The sequence below is a fragment of the Anoplopoma fimbria genome, chromosome 6 (genome assembly GCF_027596085.1).
Source record: "Anoplopoma fimbria isolate UVic2021 breed Golden Eagle Sablefish chromosome 6, Afim_UVic_2022, whole genome shotgun sequence".
Classification (NCBI taxonomy): Eukaryota; Metazoa; Chordata; class Actinopteri; order Perciformes; family Anoplopomatidae; genus Anoplopoma; species Anoplopoma fimbria.
Genome location: NC_072454.1, coordinates 5,300,930 through 5,323,198, shown reverse-complemented (window position 1 = coordinate 5,323,198; position 22,269 = coordinate 5,300,930). Strand labels below are relative to the sequence as shown.

General features: G+C 39.7%; 2 protein-coding genes across 2 annotated transcripts in view; one reads left to right on the top strand and one right to left on the bottom strand.

The window, feature by feature from the left end:
• The window catches only part of gfra1a (gdnf family receptor alpha 1a), an 88,001-nt gene extending 79,964 nt beyond the window's left edge, over positions 1 to 8,037 (bottom strand). The window contains exons 1-3 of the mRNA XM_054600524.1: positions 7,974 to 8,037; positions 6,983 to 7,288; positions 5,943 to 6,023 (exon numbers count right to left, since the gene is read on the bottom strand). Coding sequence (XP_054456499.1) covers positions 5,943 to 6,023; positions 6,983 to 7,288; positions 7,974 to 8,037 — 451 coding nt within the window. The remainder of the gene's footprint in view (positions 1 to 5,942; positions 6,024 to 6,982; positions 7,289 to 7,973) is intronic.
• A 4,676-nt stretch (positions 8,038 to 12,713) lies between these two features.
• ccdc172 (coiled-coil domain containing 172) lies at positions 12,714 to 22,231 on the top strand. Its single transcript, XM_054599580.1, has 8 exons — positions 12,714 to 12,792; positions 12,942 to 13,027; positions 14,881 to 14,997; positions 15,481 to 15,646; positions 16,326 to 16,427; positions 17,206 to 17,308; positions 21,819 to 21,906; positions 22,196 to 22,231. The coding sequence occupies exons 1-8, from the start codon at positions 12,714 to 12,716 to the stop codon at positions 22,229 to 22,231; spliced, it is 777 nt and encodes a 258-aa protein (XP_054455555.1).
• Positions 22,232 to 22,269: the final 38 nt, after the last annotated feature.

Genomic DNA, 22,269 nt, shown 5'->3' with positions numbered 1-22,269 from the left:
TTTTTTAAGTAAAGCATACTCAGTTGTGCTTCGGCTTTGAAAATGATAGGTCCTGAAAATGGGGAAAGCTTTTTTTTCCTTTTTAGATATTCAAAGTGTCGGAAACAAGTCAATGCAGAAGGACAAGAAGTAGTAGATCAAGAGACGAAATGTTTTGAAAGGTACCCGGAACAGCCAGTGTTCATGAATACAGTAATATGAAACTACCCAGGCTGTGTGTTTTCATCCATTTGCTACACCACTGTGATTTTTCCAGTGGCCTGGGCCAAACGGTGTGGCAGTAATTCTAAGTCCACTTGAATCTCAGAATAATGCTCTCTGTTTCTGTGTTGCTCCCTCCTGCATGGATCAGTGACTCATATACATGGGCAACTGGCAAAGAGCAAGGCAGCCATTTCATCTAAACTCTGTTCTCTCTCCTTCCTCCAAGCTTGTATGAACTCATGCGGTGGGATGGAAAATGATTGTTTTTCTGCTCAGCGGGATGTCTACCCTTTTTGTTTACTGATTTAAAAAAAAGCAAGCATCTTACAAAGCTAGCAACTCGCTAAGCTCAAGGACACAGAATAAGAGACCCATTCAATGTGAAAAATCCACTAAGATCTGGCTTTTCATGTTTACACAGACATACTCCTATGTGTTTATGGATGCCATGCATGCTCAATGTAAAGTGAAACCTACACACTTTTCCATTAATAGTAAGCAGTGGTTGCAGTGGTTCCACAGGCAGCAGAAGAACTCACTGAGCTGTTTATAATGAACTTAAACAAAAACATCAAAACAAGGAGAGCTGCTAAAGAGAGACAGAGAGAAAAAAAGATAAAGAGACTGAACAGGGATATCTGGTTTGGCAAGTAGACTGAATTAAATCTGTAATGGAAAGATTGAAAAAACATGCACGCTATCTAAGAAGAGGACCTAGTCACGGTGATTCACCCGTTGGTTTGTGGACGACGGTTTTGAAGCCTCGAGTTCCGCTGTTTGGACGTCACCATCTTTTATTTTTTTGTACCTTTGCTATGTTGTTTATTTTGCAACTAGAAGAGACACAATAGGGTGGAGCTGAGTATAACCCAAGATTTTCATACGACCAAAATGGTAAAAAAGAACTTTCATTAACTGAAAACACAAGTTCCAGTTTAAGACGAAAACAGAGACAATCACAAGGTGGCCTCGCCCTGAAGCATAACTTGCTTCATGTCTATTTGACTCTAAATGGGACCACATTATACTAAATGAGCATCATGCTGTATTGAAGAAGACCTGAAACTAGAGATTGAGACCATAAACTCATGTTTACAATGTTTACTGAGGGAATAAATCAAGAGAGAAGTAGAGTCATTTTCTCATAGACTTCTATTGAATCAGACTTCTTTTTGCAACAAGAGGAGTGGCCCCCTGCTGGCCATTAGAAATAATGCAAGTTTAAGGCACTTTAGCATTGGCTTCACTTTTCAGAACTGGATGTTGCCGACTGGAAAAAAAACAGTGCACATGCATGGCTCTATCCTCACACACATTGAGTATTTACTGCCGCCACAACTGATGTGTTAAATGAGTTTTAAAATATTCCCTGTGTGCATATTTTACATTGACAGGCTCCAGATTAAAAGCTGTCATCACTTTGTCACAGGAGATAGCAACTTTCAAAAGGAGTGACATTGTGTCTGTATTATAAAAAATGTTTAGCTTGTCCTACAACAATTTAAGCGACTTAGAAGCAGCAAAGATATCCTGATCAGGAAAGACATGGTGGACTAAATCAACAGACGAGATGGCATTCAATCTATATTGCATATTTTCAGCTCATTTTGGCACCCTATGTCAAGTCCTTACAGGTGCTACAGTGCGTACATCATGTCCAGAGATAGGCCGCAGACACCAACATGATTCTCTCTAAACATTTGTGTTTAGTGAAAAATAACACAATCACAGCCAGCTTTCTTGCTGCAGTATATTTGGTCATTTTGCAAACATATTTTCCACATTTTACTGAGGCCTTCCTGAAAAATAATGAGGAATTAAGCACCGAAGACTAGCTGCTTATTTTTTGGTGCAGAAAAATGAGTTGCTAACACCTGACTGACTCACTGGACTCGACCCCAGAGGTAAAGGAACTCTGTCCCCAGTAAGGATCTGAAAATAATTAGCTAAATCTACCCAGTGGAACTGCTATGTGTTGCCTGTGTGTGTGTGTGTGTGTGTGCATATCTATTAGCCTAAATGTTTCAATCAAATCATAGTTACACTTGATCATTAAAGATTTCTACAATATCAGTGTCAATATGTATATTTTATAAAACTTTAGTTCACAATATTAAACATGTTTCAATCCACTTTTGGAGATTTACTGTGACTAATGATTAGTGATTAAGACAGAAACATAAAGGCAAAAAGAGCTATGGTGTGGTGATAAATAGGACCATGCACAACATGTGCTAGAACTTTCTGGATTCATCTCTCAATGACATGTGTTTTCTATTCCACACATGAGCTCTGAGAACCCTGTTTATCTTAATGAAATGGCACTTTTTTTAAAATCTGAAGTATCCTTGAATGATTGTTTTCATCAGCATAGACAATATATATATATATATATATATATATATATATATATACACTGTAGTTAAACACACAGTAAACTTGTGGCCAAGATGCCATGTCTCTCTAATGAAATGGGACTGACGCCTATGGGCATTTGTTTGGGGAACAGGTGTTCAGGGCACAGCCGTGTGTGTTTGAGTGTCTGTGCATCTGTGCACTGTATGTATGGGTGTCACTAGAGATTAGTCACTTCAGGCACGAGACACGGGGTCGATTGTGGAATTACATAGGATCATCGTGGCTGCGTATTGTTCCTATAGCCTGGGATCACTGGGTACTACTGCCTTACTGGGACAGACACGAGACACTTGCCTCCGGAAATAGGGGGCCACAGACCGCTGACTGGGATCCTAAGTCTGAGGACCTGAGACCAGTCTGCATGAATACAATTGTTTCATGTTTAAGTAGAATGAAAATAGTCTTTAATATTTAACCTTCAAGCATGAAATTGAAGGTATGTAAAAGACCAAAACATGTTTAGAGGAGATGAACGGGTGAATTAGGTCACCTAAGAAAATGTACAGAGGCCTCCCATTGAAATACAATAGAAAAAAGCAATCAATTTATCTATTGTACTTTACTCTTATATTCACTCCTACCTCCAACATATAGTTCTGTGAGAAGCAATACCTAAATTTGCATAATTATTTTCTCCAATATCCTTTTTTTAGTGAGCGCTTATATTTCACATGCATTTCACTCGTGCATTCAACACTCGTTTGCATTGTTCTTCACATTGTGCATGTAACGTTGGAGTCATTAGGGAATTAAATAAAGTAATAAGCACAGAGGTGATATCTATACATTTGCATAATTACAAAATGAGAATCCCCAGAGAGCACTTTGCATATTGGTTCCCCTTTCAAACCGTGTATGTTTTTGTGGCTTCTTTGCCTGTTCATTTCTCGTTCTCTGCTCATTTTCGGCGTGCCTCGCCGTGGAACTGGCAAGTGACAAGGCTGTCTGAGTGACCCAAAACAAGCTCTATGCTCTAATCATTTCTGCCTCGATCCTTCTCCTGTCACCTTGCCCTTTAATTTCCACAGAAAGAGCAGAGGAGGCAGAGTGATCTAATGCTTTCTGTTTCCGTGCTGCCCGTCCTCTTAGCCTAACCCTGCTATTCGCTGATTAACCCTCACCCCCTGCAGCCTTCTCCACTCTCACCCCTCCATCCCCGGCTCCGGCTCTACAGTTCTCCTTCTAATGATCAGATGCAATTCTCCTTCGAGCTTTGTCTCTTTCTTTGTTGTCTTATATGCTTATGACCATTTCACTGGTCTTTTATCCTTAACTACTCATCCACCTATAGCTATACTATAGAAAAAGACATGCTCTCCATAACTGCACTTTAATGACAGACCCAAGCTGATCTGATGCTATGTCAAAAGAGAGATATTTGGACGAGCACTAAAAAACTAGTTGATTGGTCCAGTGGTTCAAGAAGTCCCAATGGGTCCAAAGATAAATCTCAGTGATAACAAGATGATTAAGAAAATAAAAAAAGATTTGTTGTTACACAAAATGTTATGTTTATTTTTCAAACTTTTCTCAGATGTTTGATTCTTCTCTTGCTAAATACTTTTAACTCGTCCGCCTATGAGCACCCTTCAAATCAACCAACCTGAGAAGGAAAAAATCGCTCACATCAAAACTTCTGAAGAGGAGTCACATGTAGATATTTCTCTATTCTAAGTGGTCACGAGCCAAAAAGGTTGGAAACTGAAGGGCATGAAGTACTGAAAAAATGAAACAAAAACTCAAGTTATATAGAAAGTAAAAGATGCCAAATGTTTCTCAACTCATCAAACGTGGATTTTTCCTGTTTTATATCATTGTAAATTGAATACCTTTTGGTTTTGAACTGTTTGTCAAACCAAACAAGCAATTTCAATGCTTCACCTTGGACTTTTTACTGTTTTTGTACATTTAATCTGCTAAACAATTAACAAACTAATAGAACAAAAACACCAAAGGATTAATCATGAATCAAAATATTTGTTAGTTGCAACCCTTCTCTCCATAAGTGTCCTTTAATGACTCTGACACTCAGGCTGATATGATCTCTGCCGCTTTCAAAGAGAGATATACTGTATATGCAAAGCCATCGATCAACATCAAGTGGCATTTGGACATTAAATAAGGAGAGCCTGCCTCCGAGATGAGAATGACACCATAAATCTGTCTGTTCCCACTTCTGGAACCTACAGCTCAGACTGGCGATAGATGTCACCTGCCTGTGAGGTGAACTATGATCCTGTGATGAGCACGCTTCAGCACTGATGGCCTCTGGGTGTCTCGTCCTTCCAGGGACTCGCTGGCGTATTAAGGGCCTGAGACTTATAAAGTGTGACGTGGTGGGGTGTCTCCTCTAAAAGTCCTCTTATTTTCTATAGAGGGTCGCAAGAGGAGAGAGAAGGCTTTACACAACAAGCTCTCTCCTCAGCCAGTGTGTCTTTAGAAACAGCAAATTGGTCATGAAGCCGGTATGAAGGACAAGATTTCGCTCATCTCTATCTCACCGCCCACATCGTGATCTCACCCTTCTATAGAAGAAACATCGGTTCAGGGCAAAATCATCCTTTTGTGAGATAAAAAAAACGACGGAGGATACAGAAAGAAAAAAAGGCATCCTCTTCATCAAAAGGGGTCAAAATATCAGCCTTGTTCTCTGAAGATGTGGAGGCAGAGCATGTCTGTTTGATTTGACACACCACTCATCACCTGCAGTGCGATAATGAAAATGTGAACAGCTACATGATTGTGCCACATTCATAGATCATGCTCTCTAATACCCACAACAGCCTCAGCCGTGGGTCCGCGGGAGAACCTGCGTGGCTGTGAAGCAGGGAATCACATCGCCATCTAGAGGCTCTTGTCAGCATCGCTCCCACACACGGATGAGAATAGATAAAAAATGCTCGTCACGCTCTCACAGAGCGACTCTTTTTTTCAACAAGTGGATTCAGACAGCCACAAGAGGAAGCTCGCCACAACCGCAGGGACACGCACCCGCAACAACAGAGCCTTCCCTCTACATCTGAAGCGTTTATCCACTGCTTGATGAGACTCAGAACTATAGCTCCCCATGCAAGGTCACTTCCAGCCAGCATGCGATGTTGCCGGGGCGAGAACAAGTGGAGAGAAAGACAGATAGTGGAGAGGATGAGGAGGGATAAACACTTGACATACAGATAACCTTCGGTGAGAGCATGCACAGCTTGGAGCTTCACCGTATCCCAACTGAGATGGGTGACCAATGAAACAATGAAATTAATAAATCCAAAGGGGATGGAGTGAAAGATTCCAGAAAACTGATTTTCTTTTTTGGTTATTCTTACCTATGATGGGAGCCAGGCGGAAAATGTCAGATAGACGGCTGTTCACGGGTTCGTACGGAGAATCCTCCAAGAAGTCATTCCCTGTGATGAAGATAAGAAGATGTTATTTATAGATAGATAGATAGATAGATAGATAGATAGATAGATAGATAGATAGATAGATAGATAGATAGATAGATAGATAGATAGATAGATAGATAGATTTGTTTTGAACACTCTCTTGTTGTGTTGTTCGTCTTTCACCCCTCACATTGGCCTGCTAGTGACAAAGGTTATTTGGGTCAGTCGATATCCACGCTGCCACACAGCCACACGCCTGATTAGGCAGGTTGGTCAGCTGCGTTGCGCAACTGGAAGCCGACTCACTGGCAACGGGGCTGGATGCAGTTTAGGGACTAAAAAGGGGCCCCCCTGCCATGATCAACACTTAAAGATGGCACTGCCAGCGCTGAGGGGCTTCACGCTCCATTACCTTCAAGGAAAGTGATTTGGGAGGGCAAAAAAAAAAAAAAAAAGCATCTCATGGGGGGTGATGCGAAAATCTAAATGAAAGCTGAGTGATTGTCCATGAACGCATTGGACTGCTAATGGATTAAAAAAAAAAGCTGTGTGCTACTTTTTGGTGTTTGTGGTATAGCTGGGGTAGGGAGGATCATGGAGCTGGAAGGTGGAGGGGGAGGGGGGGGTGAGGACTGATAGTGCCCACTCCATACAACAGTGGGAGGAGCTGGGGCAACTAATCCCCTCACCCCTTTACAGAGCAGATTAAAAAAGACCTATGGGGAATGCCCAATTTCACATTAACTATAGCTTCAGGGCGTGCTCCAAATGTAGCAGTCCACCCAAACAAAGGCCCCTGAGGGACTTAAGTAGAGGTTTTATAACAACACGCCCCCCCCTTTGGAAAAAAAAAAGGCACTAATAATGTGCTATTGTTACTCTGATTCATCAGATCAAACAATCAGAACCTGCTAAAGGAGATGGTGTTTTTTGTTTCACTTGACAGTAAAAAAAAGTTCCATCAAAAGCACCAAACCGACCTTGTAACGTCTGATAGATCCCCCAGTAAATGCGCAGGCAGTTCTTCTCCTTCTTCATGCCCCTTTTACACCGGCAGTTGTACAGCGGGCTCTGTTTGAGCGCGTCCATGGCGCTCCGGCACTCGTCCTTGGCCTCCATGCCGGCCACCATGCTGAAGTTGCTCTCCTTGCCGCCGGCCACGCACTGCCTCATCGTGCGGTACTTGGTGCTGCACGCCTGCTCCTTCAGGCACTGCTCGCTGGCCCTCACGCAGTCCAGCCGGGTGGCCCCAGCTCGCACGTTCTCCTCCGCGTACGACAACACATCTGGGAAACACAAGTTGGCATTTATTCTAATTATAACAACAATAGTGAAACATAATAACGCCCCAGGTTGCAGATCGATCCTTTTACAGACGATCAACACATATATGTCACCAAATAATCTATAGGCTGCATCTCATATAAGAACTGATTTGAAAGCAGTTTGATAACTTCATGACGCAGCTAGTTTACAGAGTTTAAATTAATAAAATGAACGTTCTCCTCCGCGTACGACAACACATCTGGGAAACACAAGTTGGCATTTATTCTAATTATAATAGTGAAACATAATAACGCCCCAGGTTGCAGATCGATCCTTTTACAGACGATCAACACATATATGTCACCAAAGAATCTATAGGCTGCATCTCATATAAGAACTGATTTGAAAGCAGTTTGATAACTTCATGACGCAGCTGGTTTACAGAGTTTAAATTAACAAAATGAATATTTGCTTTCACCTGCATTATTGTTTGATGAGGCAGCTCCTGACTGACTTTGTTATTTACAGCAGTTTTGGACCACGGTAGCCTCCATACATCACCCAGACTCTCAGTGAGCTGTCGCTGCCTCTGCCAGTGCTCCTCATTACCACAATTTATCCACTAAATGACCACATGCGTTTATGGGATGTATTAGTATGAAACAGACAAGCTGTTGGCGGTGATAAATCAAGTGTAAAACTCACCTAAAAGAGGCAGAAGGACATACAACACTTGGAGGATCATCGTCTTCCTCTTCTTGTGAAACATAAAGCCTTGTTGGAACGAAATTGGCGAGATAAAAGCGACTTAACAGTAGTTTGATTCCCAGGGTACTCCCACTGTGCTGACATCCATTGAAGAGACGAAGCAGTGAGAGCTCCGCTGTGCAAAACGGATCCGGCTCGCCTCATGTGAGAAACAATCCCCCCCTACCTCTCTCTCCAAAAAAAAAAAAAAAAAAAAAAAAAAAGAAGAAGTGTCCAGTCCAGATTGCGCACAGTTTTTCGGACACTCAGTCAAAAGAAGTGTTTCTTATTTCTTCTTATTCTTTATTTCTTTTCCTCCCGTGCAGGTGGTCTTCTCACCGCCGGGAGACAAAGGGAGGAGAGCTGTGGAGGTGGTGGTGGTGGTGGTGGTGGAGGAACAGGGAGAGTGTCCTCCAACTCCAGCCAGTGGGATGGATGCTTTGCGTCTGTGCGTCTCAGCCAACTGGATCCAATTCATCAGGAGGAGAGTGCCAGCTTCCTCCCCTCTCTCTCTATACAGTAACAGCTATACCTTTCAATAAAGACACACAGAGATGCCTTCCTCACTTATTAGGGTGATGTGTGTATATTACAATGGAAGCGTGCGTAATTTATAATTGGCTTTAAACTCACTAATGAGCACAGTGATGGTTGTCGTCACTGCTGAGTTGCAGCCTCACTATAACTCTCTCTTTGGGGTTATTATGGTGTTTTTAATGATGTTTACTTTTTAATAAATACAATTTCCAGCTCCAGATATTCAAATAATTAAAAAAAAAAAAAAAAAAAAGAAGGATATAGAAGTAATCACTTTTCCAGTCCATTAAACCGCACACGGGACACATATTACCACAGAGGGCATGTGGTTTCGTTTAAGATGTAAGGAAATGAAACATCAGCTCTACTTGTGTGTGGTTGGGTTTTTTTTTTTTTTTTTTTTTTTAAATATAACTGTGCTGACAGGGAGAGGGCAAAGAGCATGAACTCAATATATGACGTGTTAGTTATGGGCTGTAGCAACACTTGGAGTTGCTTTATGGCAATTTGTGAGATCTGAATCACCTTTTAAAGAGTGACACTTGAGTGAGAAAAAAAATAAAAAATGAATGGACACATTTCAACTGATTCATGATCTGCCAACATGCGCCCTGGCTCCTCCCAGTTTGCTGTAACGTTAATCCCATTTGCAAAATGACAAACATTGTCATGCAATATTATCTACCACATGTAGGGTGATAGGTATTTGAGGATGGGGGGGAAAAATTAAATAAAACATTTAGTCTCATTAAAATATGGGCCAACTTAAATACTTGTAAGTGCTGTGCTGAGGAGAAAGCTGCTCTCAGTCCACACAGAGGAGTGAGGACACCGTGTGGTTGTCGCCATCTGTTGGTGATGCCAAAGTAAAGCAAATACATGCACAACATGTATTATTCATTCAAACATACAGTACCAGTCAAAAGTTTGGACACACCTTCTCATTCAATGGTTTTTCTTTATTTTTTTCAATTATTTTTTATTATTTTATTATTTTTTATTATTATTATTATTATTATTATTATATTCCTTTATTGATCCCCATGGGGAAATTCAAGTGTTGCAGCAGCTCAACTACACAGACACAGACAATAAATACACATACTATACAACTACACAGACAATAAATACACATACTATACAACTACACAGACAATAAATACACATACTATACAACTACACAGACAATAAATACACATACTATACAACTACACAGACACAGACAATAAATACACATACTATACAACTACACAGACAATAAATACACATATTATACACTACACAGACAATAAATACACATACTATACAACTACACAGACAATAAATACACATACTATACAACTACACAGACAATAAATACACATACTATACAACTACACAGACAATAAATACACATACTATACAACTACACAGACAATAAATACACATACTATACAACTACACAGACACAGACAATAAATACACATACTATACAACTACACAGACAATAAATACACATACTATACAACTACACAGACACAGACAATAAATACACATACTATACAACTACACAGACAATAAATACACATACTATACAACTACACAGACAATAAATACACATACTATACAACTACACAGACAATAAATACACATACTATACAACTACACAGACAATAAATACACATACTATACAACTACACAGACAATAAATACACATACTATACAACTACACAGACACAGACAATAAATACACATACTATACAACAAAATAAAGATAGATTATACATTATAATCTATAATAGATTATATATCATTATAATCTATAATAGATTATACATTGTAGATTAATATTGAAGACATCCAAACTATGAAGGAACACATATGGAATTATGTGGTAAACAAACAAATGCTCAACAAACCAGAATATGTTTTATATTTTTAGATTCTTCAAAGTAGTTGAATGAGAAGGTGTGTCCAAACTTTTGACTGGTACTGTAACACTACGCTTCACACTCGATATCTCATGTTAGGTAATAATACGCATCCCATTTTTAATATACCTCTGATCAATTTATTGTCAAGTGGCTATGCATTTAATAAACAGAGCATGACTATAATAACATGGATGATGCACCATGTGACTTGTAACTCTCTCTATGGTTCATTGATTGCCTATGTGGTATATTCAGAGGCTAATCCACTTGGCTAAATGACTAGACTATGTCAATGAGACCCTCTCTGCATTAAAGAGCGGGCTGAATCAATCAAGGAAGCTGCCGTCCACCACAGTAAATCAACCCTCACACACACACACACACACACACACACACACACATAGAGAGAGAGGGGGAGAGAGAGCAGGCTCATTCAGAGATGGGATGAAATAGCTTATTTAAAAGTCAGTGGATAATCCCTTATTGAAAAGGAAGCTGTGATTAGGTAGGCGCGATGAATCAATCCTGCAAAGGTACAGTCACTTTTGAAAATGGCTTTCAATTTTGTTAAATAGATATGCCACAGGCCAATCAATGTCCGCACTTATTTCTTTTTTTACAGGGAACATGACAGGAGAAGGGACAGAAAATGGGGACAAATGAACGACAGGCCCGGGCTACTATCTGGGATAATTGTCTGCTTACAATTTGATGACTGGGCTGTTCTGGAGTCTCCAAAGGGAGCCTTGCCAGTCAGGGGGAAGGCTCGGCCTAGTGATTTATGAAAAAGGCCTCAATCAATATGCGATATTAATTTTGCAAATGCGTGTCACAATGATGTAGTCCTCGGGTCATTTAACGTTTCACGCGCTAATGTGGCTCATGGCAAGGGATCAGAAGTTTTTTTTTCATTTTTTTTTTCTGTCCCAATGGTGAAACGAGAAAATTGATCAAAGTCAGGATTTTTGTGACAAACAGTAGAGCAGAGAGTCTCAATGGATTACTGTTGAGAAAGCTGACGCAGCATTTCATTACTTTCAACAGTCCCACAATTAGGTGGGGACTGGAGTGATCAATGACAGCTGCGTCATAGGTTACGTCCGTCTGCTGAGTAGGCGAACTTTCATCTGCTGAGTTGCCGAACTTTCGTCTGCTGAGTAACGTCAGCGCAACTGCGTCATAGTTTACGTTCGTCCGCTGAGTAGACAAACTTTTGTCTGCTGAGTAGCCGAACTTTCGTCTGAATTACATTTTTGCTTGCTGTTTGTATGCGTCTGTGTTTTATATGTATGAACAAATGTCTCAATAAAGTTATTGAAAGAAAAGAAAAAGTCTGCTGAGTAACGTCAGCGTAACTGCGTCATAGCATGAACGTTCGTCTGCTGAGTTGCCGAACTTTCGTCTGCTGAGTAGGCGAACGTCTGCTGAGTTGCCGAACTTTCGTCTGCTGAGTAGACGAACTTTCGTCTGAATTACATTTTTGTTTGCTGTTTGTATGTGTCTGTGTTTTATATGTATGAACAAATGTCTCAATAAAGTTATTGAAAAAAATAAAAAGTCTGCTGAGTAACGTCAGCGTAACTGCGTCATAGTTTACGTTCGTCCGCTGAGTAGACAAACTTTCGTCTGAATTACATTTTTGTTTGCTGTTTGTATGTGTCTGTGTTTTATATGTATGAACAAATGTCTCAATAAAGTTATTGAAAAAAATAAAAAGTCTGCTGAGTAGGCGAACTTTCGTCTGCTGAGCAACGTTAGCGTAACTGCGTCATAGGTTACGTTCGTCCGTTGAGCAACGTCAGCGTAACTGAGCAACGTCATAGTCACGAACGTTCGTCTGCTGAGTTGCCGAACTTTCGTCTGAATTACATTTTTCTTTGCTGTTTGTATGTGTCTATATTTTATATGTATGAACAAATGTCTCAATAAAGTTATTGAAAAAAATAAAAAATAAAAAAAATAAAGTCTGCTGAGTAACGTCAGCGTAACTGCGTCACAGGTTACGTTCGTCCGCTGAGTAGGCGAACGTTCGTCTGCTGAGTCGCCGAACGTTCGTCTGCTTAGCAACGTCAGCGTAACTGCGTCACAGCTTACGTTCGTCCGTTGAGCAACGTCAGCGTAACTGCGTCACAGGTTACGTTCGTCTGCTGAGCAACATAGCGTAACTAACGTAACGTAACGAACGCTAGCTAGTCACCTTTATACGTTTAATTCTAGGTGACAACTTTGACCAAATATTAACAATAAAATGAGTTTAGACACACTTTTCCAACAAATCCTTCTAACTGAACAACAGTTAACTGAACAGACACAAAAAATCAAAGAAGGTATGTTACCATAGTTACCCGACTTAGGCAGAAATATGACCCATTGGCCCGACCGCCATCTTTTTCAACCCACATTTCAGTTAACGCCATATAAAGTGCATTCCTCTCAACGTGACATTGACTTTCTCCCTTATTGTTTTTTATTTCAGTCAAAGTAGCCATCATCAGATGTAATGAAAAAGTCAAGAGCGCCACTGAGAAGAATGGAAAAACCAACGAGGAACTCGATAAAAAAGTGACGCCATGACACACTTTTATGAATTATGAACACTTCATTACATTACAGTCATTTAGCAGACGCTTTTATCCAATGTCAGTAGTATATTACATATCATTCACCCATTCACACACTGATTACCATCAAGGTGCCACCATCAGACTCTAACTAACATTCATGCAACATAGTCCACACCGATGGGAAACTTGGGGTTAGCGTCTTGCCCAAGGACACATATAATACCCTCTGAATGGAGAACTACCTTGCTCTCCACTACACCACAGCCGCCCCATTTTTGTGAATTATGAACACTTCATGACACGGTGTCCAATGTCTGCCTCACCTTTTCATATGTTAATAACACAAAACTATGCCCTATAATACACTTTAATAGGTTTATAACTTTGATGGGTTTAATCAGTTCGTAACAGGTTTTACCAATTATTATTTAATAATAATTATTGGTGAGTTATGATGGGTGTCATCAGCCTGATGTTTTCAAGGCCTTATACCCATTTGCATAGTGGCATGTCATTTAATTTGGCCTTGAACTGTGCCTCTAGATACAGTAAATGTTCATCTGCGGTTCTTGTGTAAGGGTTAGTCACATCGTGAAGTATTGGTTAATATTTAACTATTTTGTTCATTGTCTCAGTAGGAAAATATATAATCGTACTGTTCATCCAGGATGCATTTATATAACACAGATGGTTTGTTATTGCTTTTTATGTAGTTTAAATGTTGAAACCTTGAAATGATAAGATAAAGAAAAAAAAAACAAGAACAGTAATAATTGCTGTACCTTGGGGCTGCATATAGTATGCGTGACATTGACATATGAGGTAAAGAAGTGCATATTGGCATATTGATGAGCTGATCTGCTTTATGATTTGAAACACTTAATCTCTCCCATTCATTTTCATCAACAGTGCAAATTGCAAGTGCCACTGAGAAATCAATGGCTAATTTCCACCGGATAACATTAGTGAAACCTTTCAGCACGTGTGAGATACGATGTCAAAGGCAGGCTCGTTGACCCCTCAGAAATATGGCGAACTTCTTCCTGTGCGTGTATAAGTGGACATCCGATCAGAAGAGCAGATTACTCTCTTATTAGTAGAGGTTTGCTGAATACAAAGCCTTGTCTGCCTGAGTATTATCCCTACGAAAATACAGGACACGGATACCTTTTTCTGACCCCTTAGAGTGGAATATTGAAGCTCCTTACATCAGATATGCAGGGAGTGTTTACAGCACAGTGTGTTTATAGCTCTCATGACGTAACATCTTACAGTTTATGAGAGCTGTCTTAAGATAATTACACTGTTTAGAAAAACTTGGAAGCTGATTGTGCTCGCTGAAAAGGTACACCACCATATAAGAAACAATAAACTCAACTCCTTGACAGCTCGACTAACAGACTGAAAACTGCACGGTAGAAACCGCCTTTAAATCTTTAAAAAGGCGTCCTCCATGAATTTACCCTCCTATGTAATTTGGCAATTTTCTATTCTTTGGACTGTGCCATATAATCACACAGGATGATGAGAGGCAATGGGAAGTAAACAAGAAAAGTGTATTGATATATATATAGAGGGAGAGAGAGAGAGAGAGAGAGAAAGATACGTTGCAGAACAAAAGAAACATCAACACATAGATTAAAAGTATTAAAATAAATATGTATATCTTTTTATTACCCGGTACAGGTTCACTAACATGTCACCTTATACATACTTTTGCCGGCTGTCCATCCTTCATTTCATCTCATTTCTCCTCCTGTGGGATCACTAACATGTATTTCCCTCTCAGTACTTACAGTATGTCTGTCAGATTGTGTTTCTAAACTACCCATTCATCTATTTGTGCTCCAGGCTCAGCAGTTGTCTGCGATGAGGCTGCAGAATGACCTGATGAAGAAATGTGAAGACCAGATGTTGAAGCAAATTGAGGAGCTGCTCGGCCAGAGAAGCCAACGAAGGGAACGTCTAGTGGGTTGAAGCCTGAATCAATATTTACATCTAATATGATATTGGTTATGTGTAATATGAATACCAGGACAGCTTTCATAGTGTGAACTATGTAGATAAATTGACTCTCTACTCCAGTTAGAAAATACTCTCTCTGATCAGTTAGCCAACAGCTTTTATTTTTATTTTTTCTGGGCATCAGAAGATTCAGAAAGGCTGCAACTAACACATTTTTTTATAACCAAATGATGTGTCTTTTACGTTTTTGAATAAAACTGTAAATCATTTAGTCTATAAAATGTCAAAATAGTGAGATAAAAGTGTCAAATATTGCAAAAAAGTCAAATAATACTGTATGCTCTTGATTTTGGCACAAATAATTCATCAAAATTGTATTATTAAAAGTACTGTAGGTAGCAGTAGTAGAGGTCATCATGTCATTACAAGCAGCTGCGTTTGTATTATTGTTGGAAGCATTTCCAATGATCTGTCTTTTCATACCAGGCCAAGATAAAGCGGGAGTCTAAAGAAGAAGAGGAAAAGTTCCTTCAAGAGATCTCAAGGTTCAACAGGGACTTCAGTCTTTGCGGGAACAAAGACGTAGTGTTCGAGAGCCAAACACACACTGAGATCCTGGACCTGGAGAGGGAGCTGGAAGCATTACACAAAGGTTGTAAAAGACTGACAGTTGTACTGTTGTCACAGTGGACAGATGTTGTATACTGTGATTAGAATAATGGTCATGCTAAGAGCACTGCCACAGGAAAGATGTAGTCTTTAGAAATATGATTTCAGAAAGAATGTGGTTAAAATACATAGATTGTGGTCAGAGAATTAAATCAGTAATGAGAATCACAGCACTGTTAAGATAATTATTTTAAGTTTTTTTTAAGACAAGGATATAAAAGCTTTGCAAAGCGTTTGTCTATTTAATTGAATCACTATGTTTAACCAACAAATATTGTTTGGTAATTATTTGTACAGTGGCAATGGTTTATACAATATATCATATTTCTCAAAGCCCAGCATCTTTTAATGACAAATAATCCTTTAATATGGTTTAAAATGTTTTCATTAGTTCTACAAGATTGAGGGAGAAACTCACTTAACAATAAAACATATTTTCTTCACAATATGTATTTAATCTGGCCTCAAGGGAGCAGACTTTTCTTATTGTTTGTAGTGTAAAAATGAATTAAAAAAATGCCCACATTGCAATCCGGGAGAAGACAGACGTTTTGTCTCATTGCGCAGCGTAAATTCATTCTAAACTTCAGCCCTCCTGGTGATTTTTACTCAATCATCCCGGAGGCCTAAATGGGATTCATCTTTTCTCCCTCTACAATCAGAGATGGAGTTGATGAGCCGCAGGAACAATCACATGAGCTCCATGCAGGAGGAGAAGAGAGCGCTCCAGCTCAAGCTGCAGGGCCTGGATAACACCCAGAAAGGTGAATATACCAAATGTTTATTTTATGTCCATAATGTGGTTCTGGGAGAGCACTTTTTAAAACCGTCCGTTTCTTCACAACACCAACTGACCGCTTACAGTTTTCCTTTTTCTGCGACACTCTCAAAACACTTCACAAGCCCCTTTGTTTGTTTCAGTCACACTGCCAACATCAAACCATCAGTTATCCAACCCTTTCTTTTCAACTTTTTTTTTCTTTTTGCTCGACAGAAACCAAAACCTAGAGAATATGAGTTATATCTAGAATGTACAACTGCAGTAAAGTCAGATATATCTTGAAAATTCAACCATGCTGTTCTGGCAATTGCACAGTATATTGAGCCCAGACGTTCAATCTAAAGTATGTTTCTGGTTTCATAACCAGGTGTGAAGGCATTTCACTGACGGTGTGGGTTTTATTTTCCTTTTTTGTATTTTTTTTTATCTGTGTTAAAGGGGCTTTGCTCACACATACACACTATACAGTCTCAGCTGTAAGCTATCCAGTACTAATACAGGTTTAAACGTGTTAGGAATGAAAATATAACTGCATAAAACAAAATAAAAGCTACATTACTGTGGAAGTGTTGCTACAAGTTAGAAGATAAAAAAGCTTTCCAGGAAGTCCAGTTTGAGTTATTGATCCATGAGAGCAACTCCTGTGGAGTGGGAGAGGTGAAGTGCCTCACAGCTGTGGGTTATGGTGGTGGTGGTGTACTGTATGATCCAAACTTTTGTGTCCCGTCATGTCGTGTGTGATTTATTATTCTCGACTGCAGACCTGGATCGGCAGCTGATTGAAGCTGAAGCGAGGACGGAGTCTCTGCGAGCGGAGAGCCTGTTCGTCAGTCAGAAACCGCTCACTGACACCACCTGTCTGAGGTGAGTGTCGGCAGCTATCCGGATGCTGGGAGATCTTTGCATATATTTTGATACACAGACACAGTATACGGCCCCTGATTTGCAATTACTGTATGTCACAGGAAATAATCCTTATGAGACACAAAAGAGTAAACAGTAAACGCTGCAGGGAAATAAAAGCAAAATACAAACACAAAGGAGCCAAATAGAACCACATTTAATGGGAACACAACAGTAAGCTATTTAGTGGCTCATACATTTTTTAAAAATAATGTTAATTCACAGAGGCTTCCTCAGAGCTTCCTGCTATTTTAAATATCCCTGGCTGAGCAGCTGTGATGTTTAATTAGTTGAGCGTTTTTTTCTGTCTTTGCAGGCCTGTCAGTAGGCCTGCTGGACAAAAAGCGCAATCACTGACCTCTCCTCGACAGCGCTTCGTTTTCTCTTATTATAACTGATGAAAATTCATCTCAGTAGTAGCACCAGTGGCCTCAGTTCCTCTCGTGATGCTAAATGCACTTAGAAAACCGACAAGAGGAGGATCACAGTGTTAACAAACGCGATGCGGCGCAGCGCTCCGCGGGCTCATTAGATAGAAGGTGTTATTTACTCAGAGCTGAAGTGAATCACACTGTGAGAAGTGAGAAGTGCTGAGTGGACCAGTGAGCCCACACATTGGTGTCTCTCTCTCTCTCTCTCTCTCTCTCTCTCTCTCTCTCTCTATCCTGCTGGCTGGTGTCCAAATCTAGAAGTGTAAATAACAGAGCATTAGGACCATTTGGCTTAATTAAGGCTTTGATCTGTAGTGTATTTCATTCAGTCAACAAGTAAGGGGGGAAAAAAGGGAAACTGAGACTAATGTGATTGATGCAGGGAGGTCTTCAGGGGAGAATGAACGAAGGGCGGAGAGTTAAGTATTTACACTGAATGCTTATCCAGCGAAAAACCAACAAAGAAATGCGGTTTGATTTTTCCAGTTAAAAACGTGATGTATGATTTCACCAAACAAACTTTTATGAAAGCATATGGAGCAGCGCCAACGTCCATACCTTGAGCTAAGTTGAGAAATGTACAATATTTAAAAGAATACATACACGTACAGTACAGTAGTACTTCATGTGTACAGAATAAAAACGGTAAGAGGAAGCTGTTTGTGTGTTTCGCAAAATGAATGAGCTAAAAAATGATAAAACATTAAGAACCAATAAACAGAAAAACAAGTCAGCCTTAGATGGATAGTAGCTAGAACTAGAATAAACAGATATAAAGATGTAATAGCTCACACTCTGCAGGATTATTCAGGTACCTGTTTCCTATTTACATTGTGAAATTACCTTTATACTTCAGCTGTATCCATACAGCTGCTTCATTATAATATTCATCTTTAGTTGCAACAATTACAGGGACTTAAACTGATTTGTCTTAATGTCTACTGCACACTCAGCCATTTTGATGAGAGATCCCTTGTTCCCTGTTTCTTGATTTCTTCTTCTAAGTTTTTATTTGCAGTTCTCTTCTCTCGAGTGCAAATGATACCGTCAGCATCTGAATAGTCACAAAGTTAAGCAAGGCAAGTCGGTGTCCACATGCAGCCCAAAATGTATGACCAAGCCGACTGTATGGGCCGCCTTCACATGTGAACAAGTCCATCTGTGCAGACACTCGATGGAGGATAATCAGAACCACTCCACTGTCCATTACAGAATGTATCAGGGCCTTTAGGGTCCAAGTACCTGGACCCAAAAGGCCCTGATAGATTATTTCTTGCTTGGAGGCAGTATATTTTCAGGTTGTCCATCCATCCGTCCGTTCGGTCCATTCTCGTGAACAAGATGCCTCAGGAACGCTCAAGTTCACCGTGACCTCACAAAACACATTTTTGGCCATAACTCGGGAATTGATATTCTAATTATGCCAATTTCACGAAGTGATTACATTTTGGACGGACATGGATATGAACTGCAACTTGACTGGTTGGCGGAAACATACAATGGCAAGGCGGTAATTATGGTTATTTTGTTTCTGTTTAGCATAGTATGACCAAGTAAATGACTACTGTCCAATTATTAAGATTAGTGTTGTAGAGTCCTTTAAGATCAAGTGTGTTCCTAAGATATGTTGGTTCAACACAAGTTTCCAAATGAACTGTCTGGACATATAGATGGATAAAGATATGCCCTCTTTAGGTGTTTCATTCATGGTGGTGGAGAGTCCAAAATCTCCAATAGGTGTTTAAGTAGATGGAGATTTGTTGCCTCCAAGGGCCTCAGCATTTCTAAAACATTAATGAGCATTTGGCCAATCATCAAGTCTGACACAAAGCTAGACAGTATGGTTTTAAACTAGTTAATTATACATCAGTAAATCTACATATTTGAAGCTGCAACCTTTTGACAATAAGTGGGGGAATAAATGCAGAAATGAAGCTTGATAAAAGTTCAGCAACAGCAAGCAATCCTGAAGACGTCTCAGACAAACGTCTGCTCATCACAGTAGAATATGAACTAGTTGTTGAATATGAATTGATGACCTCCTCTATTGAAACATGACGGGTAGGTGAGCGCCGGCCCACCGTGTTTCTCCACAAAGAGACTTCCTTTATTTAATTAAAGACTGGAGATCAATAGTGTTCCAGGAAGGAAGGGTCACTGTTATTGCTGATGCCACTACTTTGGATAATGTCTCCTCTGCGATATTATGGATGTGAAGTGATTAACAAATCCCCAAACCTATCTAGATGATGAGGTTTACACTTTCGGTCTTTTAAATTTTAATATGTATTCATTTATTGTAACACAATATTTAATTAGAGACGTCCTCAGCATTCCTGACGAGGCACAAAATATGCACATTTCATCATCCTTGGTCCTGTTTTTCTCAGTTTGTTTTGCTCATCTTTATTTATTGTTCTCTGTCCTCCACTGCCTCCTTTTTTCTAAGCGCCCCCCCCCCCCCCAGCATTGCCTTAAATCATGCATGTGGGTAGCATGTCTTGTTCATCCATCAGCCTCATTAAACATACCAGGTCCTTCATTGCCTCCACGCAGGCTTATTAGCTTTGGGAAGTGCTGAGGATGTGGCTTTTGGAGGAGAGAGGCCTCCTCTCACTCATTCTTATGATCATCCATTCTGAACTGAGACCATCAATCCTGTCTTCAGCCACCGCAGCGTCTCTTTAGAACGCATATTTAACTCCCCCCCGCTTATTGATTGTTGGAAATTGAATGCATGTCAATTTGAATGAGTGCTACAGTCATTTAAAAAGTGTTCAGTGTGCAAAAATAGGGGGGGGGGCTTTTGTAGATCGTTCACTGTCACGTAGTAGAATGGGGGGGGGGGTACCTGAAATATTCAGTCAATGTGCTCCTGGTGATGATTTAGGAGTTGTATGTATTTTTTCGATGTGTCTGATTTCTCTCCAGTGATATATTACTGCTATATTATATACGAAGGCTCATTTGAAGATATCATTGCACTGCAGAATTCTAATATTAAACTGCAGAAAACACCAATATCCCCCCAAAAAGAAAGTGTATCGCTGTTGGAAACATTACACCTTCGGAAAAATACTGATTTGTAAGTTCCACAGAGGAGTTTAAAACACTGCTGTTTGGTTTTTCAGACTGTGGGAGTGCAATTTTAGCTCAGGTGTTTTATTGTTTCATTAACTTCCAATAAAAGAGATATAGAGGTAGCGCTTCTCAGGTTCATGTGTGGCTCACTATAGATCCTTCTAGCACCTGCCATAGCAGTTAAATCACAGATACCACAGATCCACGTCCAATGCTTTTTTTCCAGAAGCAAACTGAACTGAGTAACACAATTTCATGTATGTTTATGAAATTATAGTGTGAAATATTAACTTTGAGAGCAGATGGTTTGTTTTAGTCCATGACAAAGGGACAGCATGTCTTCTGTGGTGTTGCCGTAATGTTCGGATATCTGTTACTTCTTTCCGAGCAACATGTTAGAAGAAAGATCCAACATGTCAAATGTTTACCAAACAGAATAAAGTCCCTATTTCCTGTTAGTTTAGTTTGCAGCTTACAACAAATCATGGTGAATATTAACTCAACTGTCAAACAACTCCTACATTTTCCCGGTTGTGGAAGCTGGTCTAATGTGAAAACTGTAAATGTCTAACTAGTACTGAAGTTGTTTTTGTGCATGAAAACATACCGAAACTCTGGATTTTCTGTTGCATACTGTACATCTGAATATATCCAACCAGCCATATAGACTGAATACTTTAGAGGAAAGCTGTTTTAATAGAAAACGTTATCTTGATCTGGTTGTTTAAGAGTCGGGTCCTATGTAGTTAATTTGGATCCAATGATTGGTTCCAAGTGATTAAACACAAGAGCAGGTATAGTATATATAGTATAGTCATAAAAAGACAAAACAATATTTAAAAACTTGATATGTAGAACCAAACATGTTGATACGTTTTTGTACAAGTTGATGCCTTTCTTTCCACCGCTCCTTCAGTGACTGACATGGGTTTCTTTTCTTTCTTTTCTTTTTTTACCAGGCTGAGGAAGGAGCTGGAGATGCATAAAGAAGGAGAGCTTGAGCTGCTGCGAGAGGCGCTCAGCTCAGAAATACACTTCCTGAAGTCGGTAAGTTGTTGTGTTATGAACTAAAGGCTTTTATTCAGGCTAATAAAAACAGTTCGAAATAGGACACAGTTGTTCATATCCTGCCAGAATCAGATAGGATTATTTGACAGACCAGGATCAGAAAAATAATATTATCCATATGCATTCTATGGTGTGATACATCATTATTCATTTTCACAGTGTTACCAGGAAATAGAGGTTCAAAAAGTCTTTCATATTCATCCTCGTTCTTTAGTGAGTTCTTTTGAAAGGCTCTCATTTAGTCTTTTCTTTTTTTTCCTATTGGCAGAAGCTGGACAGCAGCCAGGGAAGTGAGCAGCATTAGGTTTGGAACAATGATGATACAGGAATAAAAGGTTATAC